The sequence below is a fragment of the Felis catus genome, chromosome B1 (genome assembly GCF_018350175.1).
Source record: "Felis catus isolate Fca126 chromosome B1, F.catus_Fca126_mat1.0, whole genome shotgun sequence".
In the NCBI taxonomy this organism is placed as follows: domain Eukaryota; kingdom Metazoa; phylum Chordata; class Mammalia; order Carnivora; family Felidae; genus Felis; species Felis catus.
This window is the reverse complement of record NC_058371.1, coordinates 170,964,904-170,987,478: the sequence shown is the minus strand read 5'-3', so window position 1 is coordinate 170,987,478 and position 22,575 is coordinate 170,964,904. Positions and strand designations below refer to the sequence as shown.

The 22,575-nt window shown below is 45.1% G+C and overlaps 1 protein-coding gene across 13 annotated transcripts in view; it reads right to left on the bottom strand.

Annotated features, from left to right (window-relative positions):
* APBB2 (amyloid beta precursor protein binding family B member 2) overlaps positions 1-22,575 on the bottom strand; it is a 388,287-nt gene that overhangs the window by 57,772 nt on the left and 307,940 nt on the right. For all 13 annotated transcript variants that reach the window (XM_023253177.2, XM_023253183.2, XM_045056437.1 and 10 more), the window contains 2 exons: positions 20,934-21,080; positions 17,389-17,516 (listed from right to left, as the gene is read on the bottom strand). In XM_023253177.2, the coding sequence (XP_023108945.1) occupies positions 17,389-17,516; positions 20,934-21,080 (275 nt within the window). The remainder of the gene's footprint in view (positions 1-17,388; positions 17,517-20,933; positions 21,081-22,575) is intronic.

Sequence of the window (22,575 nt, the reverse complement as noted above, 5' to 3'; positions counted from 1 at the left end):
TGGAGTGGTCAATAAATATTAATTAACTGTAGACATACATTTTTAACTTTGTCATTCTTTAAGCTGTTCTGGGATTTTACAGAGGGAAAAATACCCTCAAAATACTCCTGTTACAGAATGCATACCATTTGCCAATTACTGAAAACTTGGGAAACCAGGGGAAAATATCTGTATTTTAAACACCCTCTTGGTTAATGGGGCATTACGACTGGACTCTGTGATTATTAAAATTTACATCCCATGTGCTTCTGTTAAGTGGTTTACAAATAAAAGGCAAGCATTCTATCAGGTTCTTAAGTTAGAAAAATGAAATTTAAAACCAAATGGAAGAAGTAATTCTGTAAATCAATTAAGTTAAATGTTAATTTGAACCACATTCAACCATTTCTCATCCAAAAAAACCCAGCAGTCATATGGCTCAGTCTATTACTGAGGTTAGGAATTTAATTTAACTTAAACTGAGAATAAACTGAGGGTTGATGGGAGGTGGGAGGGAGGGGAAAATGGGTGATGGGCATTGAGGAGGGCACCTGTTGGGATGAGCACTGGGTGTTGTATGGAAACCAATTTGACAATAAATTTCATATTAAAAAAAAGAATTTAATTTAACTTGAAACTTTCTGGCAAAAAAGGAAACATGACAAATGATGCAATTTTCACCATTAACCAAATTCTTTTTATTTTTTTAAGTTTATTTATTTATTTTGAGAGAGAGAGAGGTGGAGAGAGAGAGAGAGAGAGAGAGAGAGAGAGAGAGAGGGAGGGAGAGAATCCCAAGCAGACTTTGCTCTGTCAGCGCAGAGCCTGATGTGAGGCTTGAACTCATGAACTGGTAGTTCATGACTCAAGCTGCAGTCAAGAGTTAGATGCTTAACTGGCTGAGCCAACGAGGTGCCCCCATTAACCAAATTCTTTAGGAGACACCATATTCACTGACTGCAAAGAAAGCTACACTCATAAGAATATAAATTTTCAGGGCACCTGGGTGGCTCAGTCAGTTAAGTGTCTGACTCTTGGTTTTGGCTTATGTCATCATCTCATGGTTTGTGGGTTTGAGCCCTGCTTCAGGCTCTGTGTTGACAACATGGAGCCTGCTCAGGATTCTTTCTCTCTCCCTCTCCCTAGCATGCATGCTCTCTCTCTCTCTCAAAATAAATAAATACACTTCACAAAAATATATATATAACTTTCCAGTGAGGTCATGGGAGGTGGCATGCTAAGCAAATACAGCTTTGTTATAACTGATATAGAGTTATCATTTAGAATCCCTACATCGGGGTACTTCAGTGTTTTCTAACCTGGTGAGCCCCAAACATGTTGATCCTCCGCCAAGTTCACTGATATAAAGCAAATAATGTGTTTTATGCTCACAAAGTATTAAGTTCAAGATAGCCTTCAACAGCTAAGCTGTGTATTCAGGCCTCTCTCTGAGAGGAGGACATTGCATATAGTATTTCTCAAAATGATTTGTCCATGGGATCTTTTAAAAATTAAACAGCAGTTATTAAGCTGGTAGAGTATTGTTCAGTTCAAATATTTTTTTGGAAAAGTTAACCAAGATCAGTGTTATTCCAATTATGATCAGCTAGTGGTCACAAACAGCATTTAAAATTTTTTTTTCAACATTTATTTATTTTTGGGACAGAGAGAGACAGAGCATGAACGGGGGAGGGGCAGAGAGAGAGGGAGACACAGAATCGGAAACAGGCTCCAGGCTCTGAGCCATCAGCCCAGAGCCCGACGCGGGGCTCGAACTCACGGACCGCGAGATCGTGACCTGGCTGAAGTCGGACGCTTAACCGACTGCGCCACCCAGGCGCCCCACAAACAGCATTTTAAAAGTTAAATAAACAGGGGAACCTGGGTGGCGCAGTCGGTTAAGTGTCCGAGTTTGGCTCAGGTCATGATCTCACGGTTTGTGGGTTCAAAGCCCACATCAGGCTCTGTGCTGAACGCCTGCTCAGAGCCTGGAGCCTGCTTCAGATTCTGTGTCTCCTTCTCTCTCTGCCCTTCCCATGCTCATGCTCTGTCTCACTCTGTCTCTCAAAACTAAATAAATGTAAAAAAAAAAAAAAATTAAACAAAAAAAGTTAAATAAATAGAGGTAGCAAAGGAAAAAATCCAAGAACAGAACACATAGGGAAGATAAATGTTGTCGTGTTGAAGCTTTGGTTAGTTAAATGTGAAGACTTTAAGAAGACAGGGGGGGAATTAGGTCATGCCACAAATTATATTTCTTATGGGTTACAGCAAATACTTTAAAAATCAATGTGCAGAAAAATTGGTGACTAAAAAATGTAGGGGTTCACAAAATAATTTTAAATAATTATTCACATAACAATTATTTACTTAGTTAATCTAACAACTGTCCTTACAAAATTTATTTTCCTGTGGGTAAATACACATGTAATCAGCAAGTTAAATAAAGCTTCCTTCAGAGGTGCTGGGGTGTAAGTCTCCATAGGTTCTGATTGTGAACCCAGAAGAGAGAATGGCTGCTTCAACAGAAGGAAACATAAAGGTTTCATGAAGAGGCTTTCTTTCTTTCTTTCTTTCAATGTTTTCATTTCAATTTTTTGAGAGACAGAGCGTGAGCGGGGGAGGGGCAGAGAGAGAGAGGGAGACACAGAATCCAAAGCAGGCTCCAGGCTCTGAGCTGTCAGTACAGAGCTGGATGCGGGGCTTGAACTGTTGAGTTGTGAGATCATGACCTGAGCCCAAATTGGACGCTTAACCAACTAAGCCACCCAGGTGCCCTTTTGTGATTCTTGAAAGCTCCTGTGCTTTCTGATGGCTTAATCAGCTGTTCCGCAGATTCTCAACATTTCGTATATTCCTTTGAACTGGCTTTGGCGTCCTGTGGGTTCCCTCAATCCTGAGCTAAATAAATCTTTGACCTGTTACTCACTATATATTTTTAAAATTATATTCAAAATAGCCTTAAGGTATAACTGACATACAATAAACTGCATATATTTGAAATAAATAATTTGATAAATTCTGACACAGATATACACTTGTGAAACTATCACCATAATCAAGATAGTGAATATATCTAGAACTCCCTAAGATTCTTCTTGCCTCTTTATAATCCCTGCTTTCTACCCTCTCCAGGTAACTGCCGACCTGCTGTCTGTCACTATAGATGAGCTGACCTTGCATTTTATAGAATTTTATATAAATGAAATCATACAACATATACTGTGTGTGTGTGTGTGTGTGTGTGTGTGTGTGTGTGTGTGTCGGCGGGGGCTGGGGGGGTCTGGCTTCTTTCACTCAGCACAATCGTTTTGAGATTCAACCATGTAGTTATGCATACAGTAGTTGATTCTTTTTTACTGCTGAGTGGATACTCGTTGTATGGATATACCACAATTTATCTTTTCACCTGCTGCTAGATATTTGAATTGTTTCCAGCTTCAGTTACTATGTACTGCACATGAGAGCCTTTTTTTTAACTTTCTGAAAATTATACTTGGGATCTAAGTACTAAGGAGATAGAATCATTAGGGCTTCACTACTCCCTGCAGGTGGGGAAGGTAAGAGGACCCCACGTTGTTTATTCGTGCAGCTGATGGCAGAGTCATAACCACAGTGGACTCGCAGGAGTTGAGTGAATGAATGCACGCATGGAAACAAGTGAATGAATGCATGAAGCTACAAAACAGGAGTATGAATAACTTTGAAAATGGGGTCAGGGGTGAGGCTGACATTCTCAGTTCTGACCACAGATTTGTTTTGGCATTTCAGCAGCAGCTGTGATTAAACCGACAGCAAGGGTGACCCAGCCCTAGGTTAGCTAACTAGGGGCCACCACACTACCTATGACCTTGTGGTACGTATGCAATTAGGAGAGAAGCTTCTTTCAAAGGGATGTGAAATGGACTGCTGAATTTTTCGAGTTCAGACACCTGTTTATGGATTTTGGAGCGACTTGTGCCCTCTTATTCTTATCTCTATTCCCATTCCAGTTATGTCTAAAGGAGGACAGGGCAGGAGGGCTGCTGAGGGGCCAGAGCCAGAGGGGAGGGGATACTTTTGATCTGAACTAAATACCTATTTCACAGGTTTGGTAATCAAAGAGGGCTTAATGCTTCTTAAAAAGTGGTATCCCTACCTCTGCTGGTGCTCTACGTAAAATTCCTGCAAGACGTATCCCACTGTCATTCCCTACTTAGTTCACCTCCTGGGCCAGACCTGGTTTCAGTGCCCACATAGAAATGTTTGGTTCTACTGAGCTTAAGATGGAGACTTAAATTTTTCTGGCTTTGTCTCCAGCAAATCTGCAGGTAGGGGTTCTCCCACAGGGGAGTGGCAGCAAAGGATTACGAGATCAAGAGGTGGGAGTCATGAATGATTTTCCAGTATCAAGGGGGCTCTCAACTCCAGCATGACCTGCTCCCTCCCGGGCTGCACAGCTCAGGGTACCGAGCAAGGGCCCAGGAGCTCTGCTGAAGAACGATCTCCAAGAGGCCAGAGAGCTCTGTGCAGAAACAACGAGCCCTTGCCAGTGTAGCTGGAGCCATTCAGACTTGGTAACACGGGGTGGTGACTAGGCCTAGAGACGCAACCAGAGGCAGGAGGCACCAGGCCCGGAGAAGTAATCTCCCGCACGGAGAAAGGCAGCCCAGGTCCAGCTGCTTTCTACTCATGGTTGCCTTCCTCCCCGTCCCTCGACTGGTCCGTTTGCCTGGTCCGTAAGCCCTGTCCTCGGCTCTCCCCACCAACCCCACTTTCCTTAGAGCCTATAATTGTGCACCCCTCCCCCAACCTACCCACCCCGGGGACTTTCATTTCTTTCCCTTTGACATGTTTTCAATGTAAAATATCAGACCAAACGACAAAATTTTCTAGGTTTTATTATTTTTCTTATTCCCTCTCTCTGCCACCCGGCTTCTCCAGATACGTGCATGGTGCAAGATCCAGTCTGTCACCCATTCTGTGTTCTTTTATTTATAGTCGAAACGATTATTCCTGCGTTTAGAGAGATTGAGCCTTTCTGTTCTGAACCAACTATGTGGCTCACTTATTTATATCCGGCCTAACGTCTGATTTAGTATTTCCACGCTCTGGCCGCCATGTCCTTCCCAGCCTGATTCTGCCCCGTGGACGTTTTTACCCTGAGAAACTGGGTCCTCGCTTCAGGGCCTGGAGTTTTTATCCCGTTTTTGATTCCCTTTTCTCTTCTCTTTTCTAAAGAGCAGGTCCTCGGGGTACTCTGGGAACCAGCCTAGAGGGAAAGAATTTCCAGCTGAAGGTCTAATAAAAAAGACACGGGACAGGTGCCTGCACGCAGGCTGTGGCCTGTAAGAGGGAGAGCAGGGTGACTAAAGGGAGAGGCTGGTGAGCAGGAGGAGAGCAGCACCTGGGCCCCAGGGAGAAGCTGGTACAGCTCATGCTGGCTGGTGTATATGACGGCGGTAAGAAGTATCTGAACCCAAGAGACTGGACTGAAAACTCGTTACAGGACAATTTTCACCCATTCTCACTTTTCTCTACTAACAAATAACTCTACCAAATGCAAGTTATTTCCAGGATTTAGTTCACAGCCTTGATGTTAAAACACCAAGTCTGGCTTAAAACAAGAGCTAGAAGAACATAAAGTCACTGGAGGGAGTGTCTAAACATCAACGGTAGCCTTTGAGGAAGTATCAGCTCATCAGTCAAGACTCACAGGGAACCAACAAGGGACAAATTTTAGATATTTAAAAACAAAGCGATGACAATTTCCCATGTGATTAAATTTCTCCTGAATTTCGTAGAATAGGTTACAGTTGACCCAGGGCTGTCTTTTAAGGAAATATTACTATCTTAATAAAAACAGTACTACTGGGGACAATGCATGACATGTCTATGAAGCCCTGCCATCCTGACAATGATCTGCACTGCAGGTGGACAGTCGGGGACACCAAGAGCCCCCGACATCAGTGCACAGGAAGACCCATGTTTAAATGGCAAGTGGTGGGATTCCTACTCCAGTCCTGCTTCTCTTGACCTACTGTCGCTCTCGAACACTTGACTGTACTGCACGAGGTGAGAACTCTTGAGTCCCACCTGACGTTCTCTAATTCTTCTCAGCAACTGACTGTGCTACTGTGATATTGTAATAGGAAGATGACGACCAAAAATTCAGTCCCAGTTCCTGCTACAAAACTCCTAAAACCCTTGTGACTTCCTGAATGACAGGAGCAGCTTTTGTTCTAATACTTGGACTCAGTCCCTGGTTCCTGACATGAGAACTTTTAAAACCTTCCTAATCTCCATGGTGCATGGCTTTCTATGCTACTGTTATGGGCTGCCTTTTCCCTCCCCGCAGATACCTTCAGGATGGGGGCTGGTCACCAGAAAGACTAAGGTATGATTAAAGGGCGGAACTTTCAGCCCCACTCCCAACTCCAGGGAGAGGAGAGGACTGGAGATTGAGTTAATCACCAATGGCTAGTGATTTCATCTATGATACCTACATAATGGAGTTTCCATAAAAAACCCGAAACAACAGGGTTTAGGCAGCACCTGGGTTGGTTAACGCATCCAGATGCCAGGAGGGTCATGTGTCCCAAACTCCACAGGGACAGAAGGTCAAAGTCCTGTGTTCACCACCCTTCTGGACCTTACTCTATATACCTCTTCATCTGGCTGTTCATTTACAGCTTTCATAACAGACTGGTAATAGTACATGAAGTGTTTCCCTGAGTTCTGTGAGCCATTCTAGCAAATTATCAAACCTGAGGAGGGGTTGTGGGGACCTCTGAATTGTAGACCGGTCAGGAATATGAGAGAGTAACACCCGGGCCCTGGATTTGTGACTGGCGTCTGAAGTCGGGGCAGTCTGGAGAGCCTAAGGGCTCAGCCCTTAACCTGGGGCGGGGTGGGGGGGGAGGTCTGTACTAACTCCAGGTAGTTAGTGTCAGAGTCGAATTAAATTGTAGGACACCCAGAATTAGTATCTGCAGTGAACTTGAGAACTGCTTGGTGTGAAAAACCCACACAATTGGTGCCAGAAGTGTTCTGTGACTAGTAATAGATCATAGGAGCCACGTTATGTTCTCAATCATTGGATCTGCCATGAAGTCAAAAATCTCTGATGATTACATCTGAGTAAAAGGGTTCAAAATGATAATCTGTGCATGAAAAGCAGTGGCTACCCATTCATCTGCAATGATAGTAGGCTTTTACAAATTCATCAACCACCTAATCCTTATGGAGCATATGCAACATGCTAGTAACCAAGCTAGGCTCTGGGTTACAACAGTTACAATCTTTTCTGCTCTCTAAAGCACTACTCTGGGGCGCCTGGGTGGTTCAGTCGGCTAAGCATCCGACTCTTGGTTTCAGCTCAGGTCATGATCGCATGGTTTATGGGTTTCTAGCCCTGCATCAGGCTCTATGTTGACAGTGCAGAGCCTGCTTGGGATTCTCTCTCTCTCCCTCTCCCCCTATCCTTCTTCCACTTGTGCTCTCTTTCTCTGAAATAAATACACTTAAAAAAAAACAACAACTTTGTTTAAAAAAAAAAAAAAGACACTAATCCATGTTTAAGTGGGTTGTTAGGCTATTTCTCCACTAAAATTACTCTTCCTTCTGTTCTCGGAATGGTCCAAGTATTCCAAAAAGATCGTGGTGCTTTGAGGACTGACACAGAGAATTTCTGAAGCCAAGCATGATGGATCACCTTTACGCTGCGACCAGAAAGGCCCATTCCTCATCTGGCTTGGGACTCAGGGCAAGTGTGAGATGAAAGTTGTTTAGGGACCATCACCAGAATTTTCTGCTCTCTCTTGACACGACAACCTCAAGCCCTCGCTCTGCTGGCTGGTGTCGAAACACGCTTATGAGAAATGCTGGATTATGCACCGAACCAGTTAGAAAAACGGATGACACGTTCCTGAGAAGAAACCGTTGTTTTCACACAGTCATCAACAGGGACGGCACCACCATGAACGATCTGCTTGGAAATGCCCTCGCGCACTCCTTGAGGGGCTTGTTCCTTGGACCATCATTTACAATGTCTTTTCTTAAAGGTGATTCGAAGCTGCAAGTATTAGCAAGCGTCCCAGCATGATTAATAGAAGGCAAGGAAGCCACTTGTAAAGAGATAAAATATAACTACAGTGTAAGCCAGCAAGATGGTCAAGTAAATCCTGATGCCTCCGCTTATCATGGGGCTGTATGAAAAAGAAATTAACTCTAGAGGTCAAGACAATACTGTGGCGCAGGCAGAGAATTATCGCTCTCCCTGAAGACTTTTCTCCCTGAGGCAAGACAGCACACACCCTAGATTAAACTTTCATCAGCACATCTGGAAATTCCATCAATCTTTCATTACGGTCTGGCTCAGAGAACCCTCTGCCTAGATGTCCCGTTAGGAAGCTCTCCATCCTCTATGTGGAGACCCTCCAACTACGCCTAGGGAAGGAGACAACGACAAAGGGGAAATAGAGGTAACTTCTGAAGTAACTCAAAAAAAAACCAAGGGGCCCACTATTTCTGAATCCCTGTCACCTAAAACAGAACCGCCCTTTGTCACTGGCAACTGCCACCAATGTAGAAGGGAAGTTTCCTTGGCACGAGCTGCACCCACCGCGTGATGCAGCTGAACAGAATGAACACTCGCGCTCACTCGCTTGCTCACAAAAGCTTCTCGAATGCCCTCCCCGCAGAAGTGCCCTCTGTACCGTGTGGAAGTGGCTGCCTCCTTTGGCCAGTTGCTAACTCGAGGGTCCACAAGGGAGGGTGTAGCCTGGAGACAGAAACCATCCCAGATATCTGAGCAAAGAAAATATCATACAAAGAACTGTATGCAGGTAATAAAAAGGCAAAAAAGGAAACAGAAAGAGGTTACCGTGGAGGCAACATTGCAAAGGGGGATGGAGGGGTGGTGACCTGTAGGGTTGAAGGAACAAAGCACAGAGGTTGGAATTATTAAAAGCTAGAGGCCTGGAGGGGCCCCACGGAGGAGAACACTGAGGAAGTGTTCCCTGGCTGTGCTGGCATCTCCAGGCTTGAAGGAGGGGCCCCGAGGCCCAGGGGCCCAGACCTTTAAAGAGGCACGGCAGCCAGCTGTGCTGGGGGCTCTGAAGAAGGGGCATGATGAAGCTCGTTCCGCATTTCTGCGAATGTTGGGAACACCTCGAAGTGGAGTTTGAACTGATGCAATGGGGTGAAGCAGCTTTTCTAGGGTGATGCTCACAGGAAGCGAAGGAAGGAGCAAGTCTCTTCCTCCTCCAGCCTTGCAGTCTTCTAGTCAGAGCCTAACAGGCAGCAAACCAGACAAGCACAGACGAATTCTGCAGAATCTCGGCCTCAGAAAGCTGAGCCACCTGCAAAGGGTGGGTTTGGAGCTGAGACACAGCAGCTTAATACCTGGCTCAGGAAGCAACAGGTCACGGGCTCGGGAAGCTGAGGTGACTGGTCTCCAGACCACGCCAGAATGCCGGTTGTGTCACCTCTTCTTTTTCAATAGTAGTTTCACTTGGCAAGTGTTGACCCAGCTCCATTTCCCAGAGTCCCTTGCAGCTGTGTGTGGCCAACAGGATGTGAACAGAATGTGAATATACGTGAGGTGTGCAAGTTCCAGGTCGTCTTGCAACTTAGAAGACAGTCAGTCCCTTGTCCTGGTCAGACTGGAGGGATGGCACGGCCACCACCTAGAAGGAGCATGAACCCGCATGGCACCGAGCCGCACTGAGATGGTACTGCATGTTGCAGACTGCTACAGATAACGTGTCCCTAGTGTTTCAGACAATGGACCTTAGAACACTTGATGCAGCAGCCCAAAACATACCCTAGTGAATACAAAAAGGGTTAGCTCTAGGACAGCAGCAGAGCTGGGCAATGCTTGCAGGTACCCTGAGGAATGCCGGTAGAACGGAGGTATGGGTAGGAGAGGAGAGACAGTCAAAAAGGACTTTGCCTTTCTTACAACGACCTCCTACAGCAGCCACAAAGATCCTAATTCTGCCCTGCAAGCATTACTATTCTAATGCTCTTTCTCTAAAGGGGAGGAGGGCATCCTAGGTCCCTTACGGCTGGGTCTCGATTCCTCTTTTTCTTTAAGCAACCCTCTAAAGATGTAAAAAATCATTCCTAGCTCAAAGCCCTACAAAAAGAGGTCTCAAGGCCCTACTTTGTCAACTTCCGCTTTCATTCTGCAACTGTGGTCTTATCTCTTCAATTAAGAAGCCAGATCTTTAAGGACAGGGACCAGGCCATAGACTTCAAGGGTCTCCCTCCCGATCCCCGCTTATTTTAGACCATCTGTCATCTCTTGTCAGGATGAACAGAGGAGCCTCCTATTCAGACAGATGAAAATCTCAGGAGTCTGGTCTCTGTGCTGTTGGAACCTGAAGGATCATCTAAGGTAAGTCACACCCTCTGTCCTGAGCCTCCTAATCTCTAAAAGAAGTTGGGAGATATTGTTACTAAACTACTTTTTCAATTTAAAAGGCTCTGAGTCAAAGTTTTATGTATTTTAATAATTAATCCCAGTATTTCTCAGGACCTTTCCTGTCCCCACCCCCAAATTAAGCAGTGTTTTTAAAAGAAATTAAAACAAGACAACAGTGGCAGGAAAACAAGAAGAAGAACTATGTGTAACAAGAGCCTTTTAAAACAACTTAAACCAGGCAGGGTCTTGCTGGCTAAAACCAGATGGGACCATCCTAAGAGATGAGAATATGAAAAAATATATATATTTGGTATACTTGAGACTCACTATATTCTTTAGATAAAAGTTTCCTGAGATCTTGACCAGATAAAACAATTATGTCAAGGTTAAATTCACTTGGAAATTTATGAATTATCTATTATTAGAAATTATTCATCAACTGCAACTTCTTACTCAACACGGCTCCAGAGGCAAGGGAAACAAAAGCAAAAATGAACTATTGGGATCTCATCAAAATAAAAAGCTTCTGCACAACGAAGGAAACAATCAGCAAAACTAAAAGGCAACCGACAGAATGGGAGAAGATATTTGCAAATGACATATCAGATAAAGGATTAGTATAAAAAATCTACAAAGAACTCACCAAACTCAACACCCAAAAAACAAATAATCCAATAAAGAAATGGGCAAAAGACATGAATAGACACTTCTCCAAAAAGGACATCCAGATGGCCAACCAACACATGAAAAAATGCTCAACATCACTCATCATCAGGGAAATACAAATCAAAACCACGAGATACCACCTTACACCTGTCAGAATGGCTAACATTAACAACAACAGGTGTTGGCGAGGATGTGGAGAGAGAGGATCTCTTTTGCATTGTGGGTGGGAATGCAAGCTGGTGCAGCCACTCTGGAAAACAGTATGGAGGTTCCTCAAAAACTTAAAAATATAACTAACCTATGACCCAGCAATTGCACTACTAGGTATTTATCCAAGGGATACAGGTATGCTGTTTCAAAGGGACACATGCACCCCCATGTTTATAGCAGCACTATCAATGATAGCCAAAGTATGGAAAGAGCCCACATGTCCATCGATGGATGAATGGATAAAGAAGATGTGGTATATATATACAATGGAGTATTACTCAGCAATCAAAAAGAATGAAATCTTGCCATTTGCAACTACGTGGATGGAGCTGGAGGGTATTATGCTAAACAAAGTAAGTCAGCCAGAGAAAGACAAATATCATATGACTTCACTCATATGAGGACTTTAAGATACAAAACAGATGAACATAAGGGAAGGGAAGCAAAAATAATACAAAAACAGGGAGGGGGACAAAACAGAAGAGACTCTTAAATATGGAAAACAAACAGAGGGTTACTGGAGGCGTTGTGGGAAGGGGGATGGGCTAAATGGGTAAATGGCATTAAGGAATCTACTCCTGAAATCATTATCGCACTATATGCTAATTTGGATGTAAATTAAAAAAAGAAAAAAAGAAAAAAAATAAATTATTCTTCAAAACTAGGAAAGAGATGTATAAAGCATCTTCTAGAAAGAGAGGTTTCATAATACAAACTCTAAGCATAAATAATATCACAGGATCAACATTTAACCTGAGAAAATACTTAAAAATTTTTTTTCAATGTTTATTTATTTTTGAGAGAGAGAAAGACAGAGTATGAGTGGGGGAGGACAGAGAGAGAGGAAGACAGAGAATCTGAAGCAGGCTCCAGGCTCTAAGCTCTCAGCACAGAGCCCGATGTGGGGCTTGAACTCACAAACCGTGATATCATGACCTGAGCTGAAGCTGGACACCTAACCAACTGAGCCACCCAGGCGCCCCATCCAAGAAAGTACTTTATAAAAAACATTTGTGGGGGCGCCTGGGTGGCGCAGTCGGTTAAGCGTCCGACTTCAGCCAGGTCACGATCTCGCGGTCCGTGAGTTCGAGCCCCGCGTCGGGCTCTGGGCTGATGGCTCAGAGCCTGGAGCCTGTTTCCGATTCTGTGTCTCCCTCTCTCTCTGCCCCTCCCCCGCTCATGCTCTGTCTCTCTCTGTCCCAAAAATAAATAAATGTTGGAGAAAAAAAAAAAAAAAAACATTTGTGCCCAATGGCTGTGGTCATTGCTATAAATTATGAAGGGATTTTATCTTCATTCTAGCAGGCCTGACAGAATCCCCATTTATGAATAGCTACTTGTTAAAACGAATTCCAATTTTTCTTAAAAACAAAGGCAGCAATCTAGTGTTGGCACTAATTTAAATGAATGAGTTGACTGACCAGAGGAGCATTTTCCAAAGTGTGTTCCATGTGACTGCATTTCCATGAAGAAAATTGTCCCAGTGAACATCAGCACAGGAAAACCTCCAGGAGGGTCCAGAGTAAAGGGGCTCTTTGCACTTTGTTTAACCCTGTTTCCTAACACACTCTAAAATCTTGTTTTTCCCTCTCTGGGACAGCATATGAACATCTTACCTCATTAGTTCCCCATAGACATGGCTACGGACGTCACTCCCAAACCCTCTGACTATCCCATCTACACAGTTCCCCTTCTCATGGGAAACAGACGGGATCGGCAGATACTACTGCATATTGGCAACATACACAGGGGCCTGTGTGTCGGATCCTTCCCAGAAGACGGATCCATATCTGCCACCACGGATATGGTGTTAAAGGCCCCCATGTTCAGAAACTATGTTTGCTTGCTTTGGATACCTGTATGACGGAAGAGGGAGAAAGCTGTTTCCCAGGGTCTGAATGAGTAAGAGAGCTGTGGCCAGCAATCAGCATGGGCGCCTGAAAAACAGGCTCCTGAAATCCTCCCACCCATCCTTGAATGACAGCTGGCAGGCTCACAGAGGCAAGAGAGGTGGCTCTCCAGTGGTCTGCCTCAGTCCCTGGGGGCAAGGTGCCAGCTCCAAAGCCCAGGGCCATTTGTACCTGTGAGGATGCCCTCCTTCCCACAGCAGGAGGCAGGAGGGCAGGTGAATTCGGATACTCCCCAGTACTGCCTCGCATTGGAAATACAAGGCTTATGAAACTCCTTTCGCCAGTCTGGAGGTCTGAGAGCCTTGATCTTTATCTTGCTGGGATCAAAAGGAACCAAAGTACAGGGGCGCCTGGATGGCTCGGTCAGTTAGGCACCCGGCTCTTGGTTTTGGCTCAGGTCATGATCTCGAGGTTTCATGAATTCAAGCCCCGTGTCAGAGAGCATGGAACCTGCTTGGGATTCTCTCTCTCTCCTCTCTCTCTCTCTCTCTGCCCCTCCCCTACTCATGCTGTCTCTGTCTCACTCAAAATAAACTTAAAAAAAAAAAAAAAAGAAGAAGCCAAAGTATAGACTAGCCAAGAGAGAGGAGGTAGCTCTCTCTTTGTTGGGCAGCAATGCAGAAGTGCTCTACAAAACACCACAATAAAGGCAGGCACAGCCCTCGAGAATAAGGCAAAAAGTTCAGCCCAGTCCAGCGATGACCCACACCCCACAGAGAGCCACCATCCGGTGTGACTGCAGCTTCTTCCATCACCCATGGTAAGAGGGTTCTCCAAATCAACCTTGGGGATCAGTGGGGGGTGTCACGGACAGATCACCTCCCCACCCAAAGTAAACTTACTCCCTAAGAAACTTCTCCAGAGGAAATCAAAAGCCTTGAGATAGTGCTAAACCCAAAATAACTTTAAATAAATTCTGAAATTCCATGGCTCAGTGAGGCACTCTGAATTTCAAGAAAGATTTTGTGCCCTTCGAGCCTCTGGAATGCATACTTTTCTTTTTCATTCGAACCTCAAGAGATCCCCTAGGAGCCCTTGCAAACGAATACACTGCCCTGGTTTGATTTTCTGTGTGTACCTGATCCCACTAACTGACAAGCAGATTATTACAGGGTTAGAGGGGAAGAAAGAGAATGGAATCGCAGGAGCTCGGGCTTGCAAAGCAGACGGCAGAGGGTCAGGTTTGTGGTAAGTTGTCCATAAATGTTAGGGACTGTCACTGGCATTACCATGGTTATCTTATTACTCACCAGAGAACACAGAGCCCAAGTTCCAAGGACTGTGCCTCTTCAGTTATAAGTCAAATCAACAAGTCTTTGCTGGGCACCTAGAGTGCTGAGCTGGGCATGTAAAGGGCTGCATTCACCATATCGTCTCTTCCTCACATTTCATTAAACATATCTTTTTAGAATTCAGAGACACGGGGGGGGGGGGGGGGGGGGGAGGAGAAGAAATCCCTTAAGAGATTCCATTTTCTCAGTAAGGAAAGTTACAAAGGAATGCAAAACGGGCTCATTTTTGCAAGCAAAATGAAACGCTTTTATGTTTTATTCATGCAAAATGAAAACCCCTTTCCTTTGCAGCATTACAAATTGAATTTGCTCGTGTAAATTGCTGTAAAAAAAAAAAAAGCAAGAAAGAATTAAAAGCAAAAGAAAGTTAAAAAAAAAAAAAAGCAGGAATACAAAGGCCCTTTCTTCTAGGGAATGAAAGCTCAAGGGACCAATGGGGAGAAATAGAACCTTTCACTGGCAAACATACTTTTTTATTTACTGCTTCCAAAAGCAATCCGACTCAAGGGGCCCCAACCCAGTGCAGAAGCTTGAAGTCCTGACAGCCAGTGTGGAACTTGAGGGAATTTCTAAATGACACTTATCTGTTAACACTGAGTAAGAATAAGAAGCGGTTTCAAAAACATGGTTAACCGAGCCCACCTTTCAAAAAACATAACCAAGGCAATGTAACCGAATTCATGCTGCTATCATTGGGGGGCTGCGGGTGGGGGGGGGCTCTTCTTGCCTTGGAAGTTGGAGGATAACTGAACTCATCGTGTCTGGAACAGCCCCTCATCCCCCTGTATCCAATGATAAGCTGTCCTTGAAACCTGAGGTCTGACTCCTCCCATATTCACCCTGTCTTTGAAAGGAAGCTGTGTAATTAGATGTATCTGCTGGTCTCTGTTCCCTTCACGAATTAAGAGCTAACCTTCATTAACCATTTACCACGTCTCCATCACTGTGCCAGTTAACAATACGGACACAACTGTATATATACACAATATATACAAATGCTTTGTGGCCCCTATTATGATCGCCATTTCACAGATGAGAGAAACTGGGATTCAGAGCTTGAATAATTTTGTCAACTGGATTTTTGAGTATTTTTTTTCTCCCTGAACATGTGGCGTTTGGCCTCAACTTCAAAAACTGGGTAGGCTGAAACCGTCATCAATGAAAATCTGCTTATGGTCTAATCTTAAGAAAGGTTAACAATCCCATCTAGTTGTACATGCATATAATGATCTTCACCGAGGCTCCTGCCTTTAAAACAACCTTGGGGGACAGGAACCAGGCAAGAATCGAGCATCCTACACCCTTCCATTAAGGCTAATGTTTTCAAAGATGAGCAAACCTCATCAGGTATTTTCCTTGTAAAATTAATCAATTCATATCAACTCATCCCTGTGGTGCTATAGCTCTGGCATGGTTAAGTGAATGACAGACAGGTGTATACGCACAAATTATCCACTCATTCCCCCCAGTGCACCTGGCCCAGCTGTCACCGTTCATCACTCCGCAAAAGCTCAAAGACACAACTCGGGGTGCCTGGGTGGTTCAGTCAGTTAAGTGTCCGACTTCAGCTCAGGTCATGATCTCGGGGTTGGTGGGTTCGAGCCCTGCCTCGGGCTTTGTGCTGACAGCTCAGAGCCTGGAGCCTGCTTCCGATTCTGTGTCTCCCTTGCCCTCAGCTCCTCCCCCACTCACACTCTGTCTCTCTCTCCCTCAAGAATAAATAAACATTAAAAAAAAATCCAAAAGCTCAAAGACACAACTGTGCTCTTAGGAAACTTTATCCAATCAGCAAGCACAAGACATTCCCGCTTTCTCTTGCAGACCGTTTATTCTTATGTCTGGTTATAGCAAAAATGCTTGTTCTTACACTGATGAGTGCATAACCATTTTTCTTTCTGCTTGGAACCTGAAACTGAATCAAAAGACTACCAAATCTACCCGGATAAACCAAGGCAGAGCCCCCAAGAGAGGACCACATGACCCAATAAACCAGAATGCCCAGGAATGGAACCAGAATGCCCAGGAATGGAGCCATAAGCCCAGAAGAGCATCTTTCTGTCATCTGGGCTTTTCACTTGCTTTTGTCCATTTTCAACAAAGAAACAACTAATCATCGTATGCCTGATCCCTAAATGCTAGGAGATCCTCGGATACTTTGAGAGTTGCCAAAGTTTAGCTATAATTTAAGAGCTGAATGCATTTCATGTAGCCCAGTTACTTAACAACGGTATCCAAGTATGAGGTCTGTGGTAACTGCCACTTTATTATTTAGAATATGTATTTGGATTTCCTTATTTCCAGCCATCCTAGAGAACAGACGATTCACAACACATCTAAGAAGTACTTGCTGTAAATAACAAACGTTCAGCAAAATTTCAGAAAAACACTGAATGGAATTTTGAGGTGACCAGACATATCAAATGTTAAAAAAGTTCGGGCAGCCCCAAACCCCAGAAGTTCCTGATCGGCATGATTTAATGATCTAAAACTCGTGGTACAACCTCTCCCTTCACGCAAGCCCTCTAAGAAGGAAACACCAACAGGAGGGCTTCTGAAATGGCTAAGACTAACCCAGACTGCAGAGAAGAGGGGGAAAAAAGGGCAGGGGTCCAGAGAGCCTGGGTGAGTCAGCAACTCAGATGAGGAGGACGTGCAGGAAGAGAAAGATGCAGAACTCGAAGACAGGATCCAGAGTTGACAAAAGGTGTGAGGGGCAGAAACCAGGAAGGGAAGTGGTTTGGAGGGTTTATGAGGCAGGGACAGAGATGTGCTTTTACTCTTTCACGTTTCTAAGGACAGTCTATTGACACCTTTCATGTTCAGTGAGGGACAACAACAGCGAGGCCACACTTTGGTGTGAAGGAAGGACTGGAGCGGGGGCGGGGGGGCGGGGAGAGGGGAGGCACCAGCACGGGGTACTCACCGGCCGTTGTCGCGGCCCACGCCCCACACACGGATGCTCGCGATGGGCTGGGAATGGAGCACGGTGCGGTCCATGGGGTCCACCAGGCTGAGTGTGTCATTCTCCAGGATCAGGTACATGTCTTTTCCCTGGGGTCCCAAAAGAAAACACGCTCTTTTTCTCGGGAAGCTATGGGTCATGATACCTGCAGCCATCTAGGGACATCATTTCAAGGGGCAGAAGAAACCACCCTTCAGGTCTGTTATTTGTTTTCCTAAGAGCAACATCCTCTCCTGACTAAGCATAAGTCTGGGGCACCGGGGTGGCTCAGTCAGTGAAGTGTCTGGCTCTTGATTTCAGCTCAGGTCATGATCTCACAGTTCGTGAGATCAAGCCCCATGTCAGGCTCTGTGTTGGCAGGACGGAGCCGGCTTCGGATTCTCCGTCTTCCTTTCTCTCTGTCCCTCTTCCACTCATGCACGCTCTCTCTCTCTCTCTCTCTCTCTCAAAAATAAAGAAACTTAAAAAAATATGCATGAATCTTTCAGATTCCCCCCACACCCAGCTTCTCTCTCCCTTTCCAAGTCCTCTCAAATGTATCCTTAGCCTGACTTCTACCCAGCTCTTGTTTTTCATTATTTACAATTCTGAATCTTGACTCGGGGAAAAAAGGCTAATGGAGGGGTTCCCTGGAGAATCTGGTCTTTCGCTAACTCCACGCCTGTCACTCTCATCACCTGTCTCTGTCCATCCCTTCCTCTCTGGTCAGACCCTAGCAGGCATGTCCCCGACGGCCTTCCCACAACCATTACCACCCCATCCCTTGGTACATACAGTACTTTGCATCTATGTGATCTGGTTGACAAACAGCAGGTGCATCTGTGGCATCTCTTGGTACCACAACAGCTAGTGTTTATAGGACTTTATCGCATTGCAGATATTAGGCCATGTGCTTCGGGCACATTGGTTCATGATCTTTCCGACTTGCCCTGAGAGCTTGGTGTGCTATTATCTCCAAATCACGGACAGGGAAATCAAGGCTTCAAGGTTAGGCAACATGCTCCAGGTCTGACCCAGAAACTGTGAGGCCTTTAGCGACACGGTGCTGCTGTAATGCCACCAGGAGAGGCCGAGGTTTCTCATTGCTTGCATGGCTCTTTAGGGCTTGGCCTCCTGTCTCCTCACATATGTTGGCTCTTTGGGGCCAAGAGCACTGGACTATTCAATTTTATTCCCCCTGCAATTCCTCAGGCACCATTTGAGAAATTACTAAACATTTGCTGCACACTAAAAGACGGTGTCCTTTCCCCCACCCTTAGCTGAGGGCAGCCCTCTGGTGGTTTTCAGGAGATGCAAGATGGCTGTGCCTCGGAGAGCTGGGAACGGAGGGGGGCAGGTCCCAGGTGGTGCCAACCAGGTGATGCACACTGGGATTACTGAGAGCTGTCTGGGCATGTCTGGTGCCTTCTCCTTCCTCTCCGTCCTTCCCCCAGGAATGAGGCACTGACTGTAGCCTAAGAGATCTTCAGCCAGACCTGCTAGTGAGTGGCCCCCAGTACAACTCCCACCTGGTAACGCCCACCCCACTTCTGTCCAGCTGCTGCATGGCAAACACCTTGCAGATACTAACACACTCTGAAAGCCTCTGTTTTAACGCTTTATGGGATGTGAGCCATGGTCCCCCTCACTGAGCAGGGTGATGCATTTCCTTTGAGCTAACTCAGCTTAGAAACCCCAACCGGCCCTCCCAAAGGTCCCAGAGGCTGTCTTTGTTGGTTAGTTCTACTGGCCATCTTTACACTGTTGGTCAGAACCGATGCCAACTTCCAGCTGGTCGTCTAAAGTGAGAATGGCTGGCTGAGTACGGAGTGTCCCTGAATGAAAATACAGCGTGGCTTCTGCTGGGTCATTCAGCACACTCGTAGCTTCCCATGCACATCCTATCGATTTTCTCATTAACACACAGCAGCTCTGGGCTGCCCAGTATAAAGTCTTGCTAATTGGTTTTTGTTACCCCAACAGCGATGTGTATGCAGCCGTCATCTAAAGATGAGACACTCATCCAGCACTCATGACTATATTTTCAGCCAGTCACTCAAACATGTAAGGAGTTGTGCTGTATGTGTGAGGCATGGCAAAAAGGCAGAGCTCATAACCCTAAGCGTTGAGCTATACTTCATATACTATGAACTAGAAACACTGCCTGAAGAGTTTATTATTCAGAAGAGGAAAGAACTGAGAAAAACAGGAATGGCATAGCAGGGTTAAGTAGCAGATTTCTGGCCTGGCTGCTCCCTCACCCTATATCCCCATCCAAACTTCTCTCTCTCTCTCTCTCCTGTAGGAATCCTGCCAAGTGGAGATTGCTTTAGAATTTTACTAAGCTCTTCTAAGTATCTAATGCTAAGTATGGTGGTATTCATCAGTCACTCACACATTAGTATAAATTACTTTCTTCTAAATCCTACCTGAGATTTGTTCTTTTGGTGGAATAGCATTTTTAACTGAAGGAGATGGCAGGTAGATAATTTGGTGGGAAAGACATGTCTGGGTATTTGGGTGGGAGGTGGGAAGTAATGCAGTTAAAGTATGGGAAAGCCAAATACCAAACAAATGTCCTTTTCTTGGACAGGAGAAAATTTTTCCCTCTTTTCCCCATGCTCGAGATCTGAAAGTCTGGACGGCAATGCAGCCCAGCCCCATTCTAAGGTACAGAGACTCCTCCACGGGAAGCCTTGGGAGCCCCACTCTCATTATGACACAGCTCCTAGGGTAACATGACGGGGGCTCCAAACAGCCCATCAAAGATGTCAGGGCTCTGGTGACCCTGGGCATGGTTTAAGGGTCATGGATTCATGCAGCGAGCACTGTTTCCAGGTGCTCCTAACATACCTGCTCCCCAGATCTCCAAGCATGGTAGGAATATGGATTTTCCCGTTTGATATGATTTTTATACAAATTTGGTATTTTTACCTATTACGTTCCTTTCTGAAATGATGTCAATTAACATTTCAAAAACAGAATTACCTTATTCAAAGTGAGAAAAGAATATATAGGCATCCATTCTAAAAGCTCAGGTATAATACTGATTTTCAGATTATAAATAAAGCAGAACGTGTTATAAAAGGATAATTTGTCAACTTTTAGAGTGCAGGGACATCAAACACTGCTGCGTGCATGTGTAGGGGTCACAGTACCCTTCGAGAACATACTTTCAGAGAGCTCTTCTCTCCTTCTTACATAAGGGTGCATCCGATATTGCATGCAAGTTTTGGGGTTTCGGGGCCCTAGCACCCATTCATACATCTCTGGAGCTCAGAGATACCAGGTCGGACCCTGTCATGTAGACACAGAGAACTGTTCTCTGCCAGGGCCCAGTCCTCGCTGGGATCTTGGCTGGGCTAACAGATAAATCAAAGGGTACACCATGCTCACACTACCTGCCTTTCTGGGAAAATGCACCTGATAAACATCCTCAGTATCACATCCCGCGGAGCTCTGGCGTCTCACAAAGCACAGCAGAGCATAAGCAAGCCTGCCGTTAATTATTCCCACGTTTTACTCACCTCTCCCCAGATGCCGACCGTATCCCGGATGTCATTTTTGCAGTAAGAAAGCTGCCTGATGCAGTTGTTGACGGCAACGCTGCTTTTACCAGGGGCGAGGTCCTCCTCTGCCATTTCCACCCATCCCAGGGAACGCACAGCAAAACACTGGAAGACAAAGCAGAGGGCATGAAAGTACACCCTGATCATGGCCCCTCTCCTCCAGTGTGCCCAAATCCCCTGCAAGGTAGCCCTAATGCATCTTCAGTTACGATAGCATGTCTGGTCATCAAATTCAGCAAACAAATCCTCCATTGTTGGAAAATTACACTGTGACTGTTTTTCACTGTTAAAAACATGTAGTGATAAACAACTTCTTGCCTACTTTTCTGTGTGTGTTCAGATTTTTGTCTCAGAGTGTAGATTACTAGAAGTAGAATTACAGGGCTAATGAGTACAAAGATTTTTAAGCTCCTTTACCTATGATAAGGTATTACATTTTTTTTTTTAACGTTTATTTATTTTTGAGACAGGGAGAGACAGAGCATGAACGGGGGAGGGGTAGACAGAGAGGAAGACACAGAATCCGAAACAGGCTCCAGGCTCTGAGCCATCAGCACAGAGCCCGACGCAGGGCTCGAACTCACAGACCGCGAGATCGTGACCGAGCTGAAGTCGGACGCTTAACCGACTGAGCCACCCAGGCGCCCCTAAATTTTTTTTTTACATTTATTTATTTTTGATAGACAGAGAGAGACAGAGCACAAGTAGGGGAGGAGCAGAGATAGAAGGAGACACAGAATCCAAAGCAGGCTCCAGGCTCCGAGCTGTCAGCACAGAGCCCAACGTGGGGCTCGAACTCACAAACCACAAGATCATGACCTGAGCTGCAGTTGGACACTTAACCGACTGAGCCGCCCGGGTGCCCCGGCATTTTTTTTTTTTAAATAGTAAGAAATGCAACACCCATGAAATTTACTACTTGTTAAACGCCTAGAACAAGATAATGGGAGAGAGAAAGAATTCAATACATATTAGGTACTTGTTTCTAATAATGATAAAGCAAAATGTGTTTTCTAGTACCCAGAAATGAAGGAAAATAGGGGGAAAATGTGCTTTTGTGATAATAGGTCTCGGGTCCTATAGCATCTGTAATTAGCACCAAATCCTGAAAGCCCACACAATGGACAAGTTCATAAGATACTTTACAGCACAAATTCTTTTAATGGTTTTATCCTTTAGAGATATTTTATTTGAGATCACACTCCTTGTCTTCCTTTTAGAAATTCGTTTCTTCAACTGTTTCAAAATATACAAAGTATTATATGCACATTGCAGCAAATGAGAAAATTCAAAGATGTATAGAAAAGAAATTCATGGGACATGTGAGGGGTAATTTGGCTACAGATCTGCTTGCTGTCAATCGCCAGGGATGCTAGGTGGCTGAAAAGGGGGGGGGGGGCTCCCAAGCTGCACAGCACTTGAAGAAGAGCCTTCCCAGCCCACTCGGGGCAAAGGAGGGGCCCCGTCTCTGCGGGAGCCAACAGGCTGGCTCTCAAAGAGCATCTTGTAAAGTTCCCAGAGTGTACTTCATAATCAGACTGAAGAAGAGGCAGTTAACTAGGTATGAGCAGTGAACAGGACAGCCCAACTGTTGAAAAAG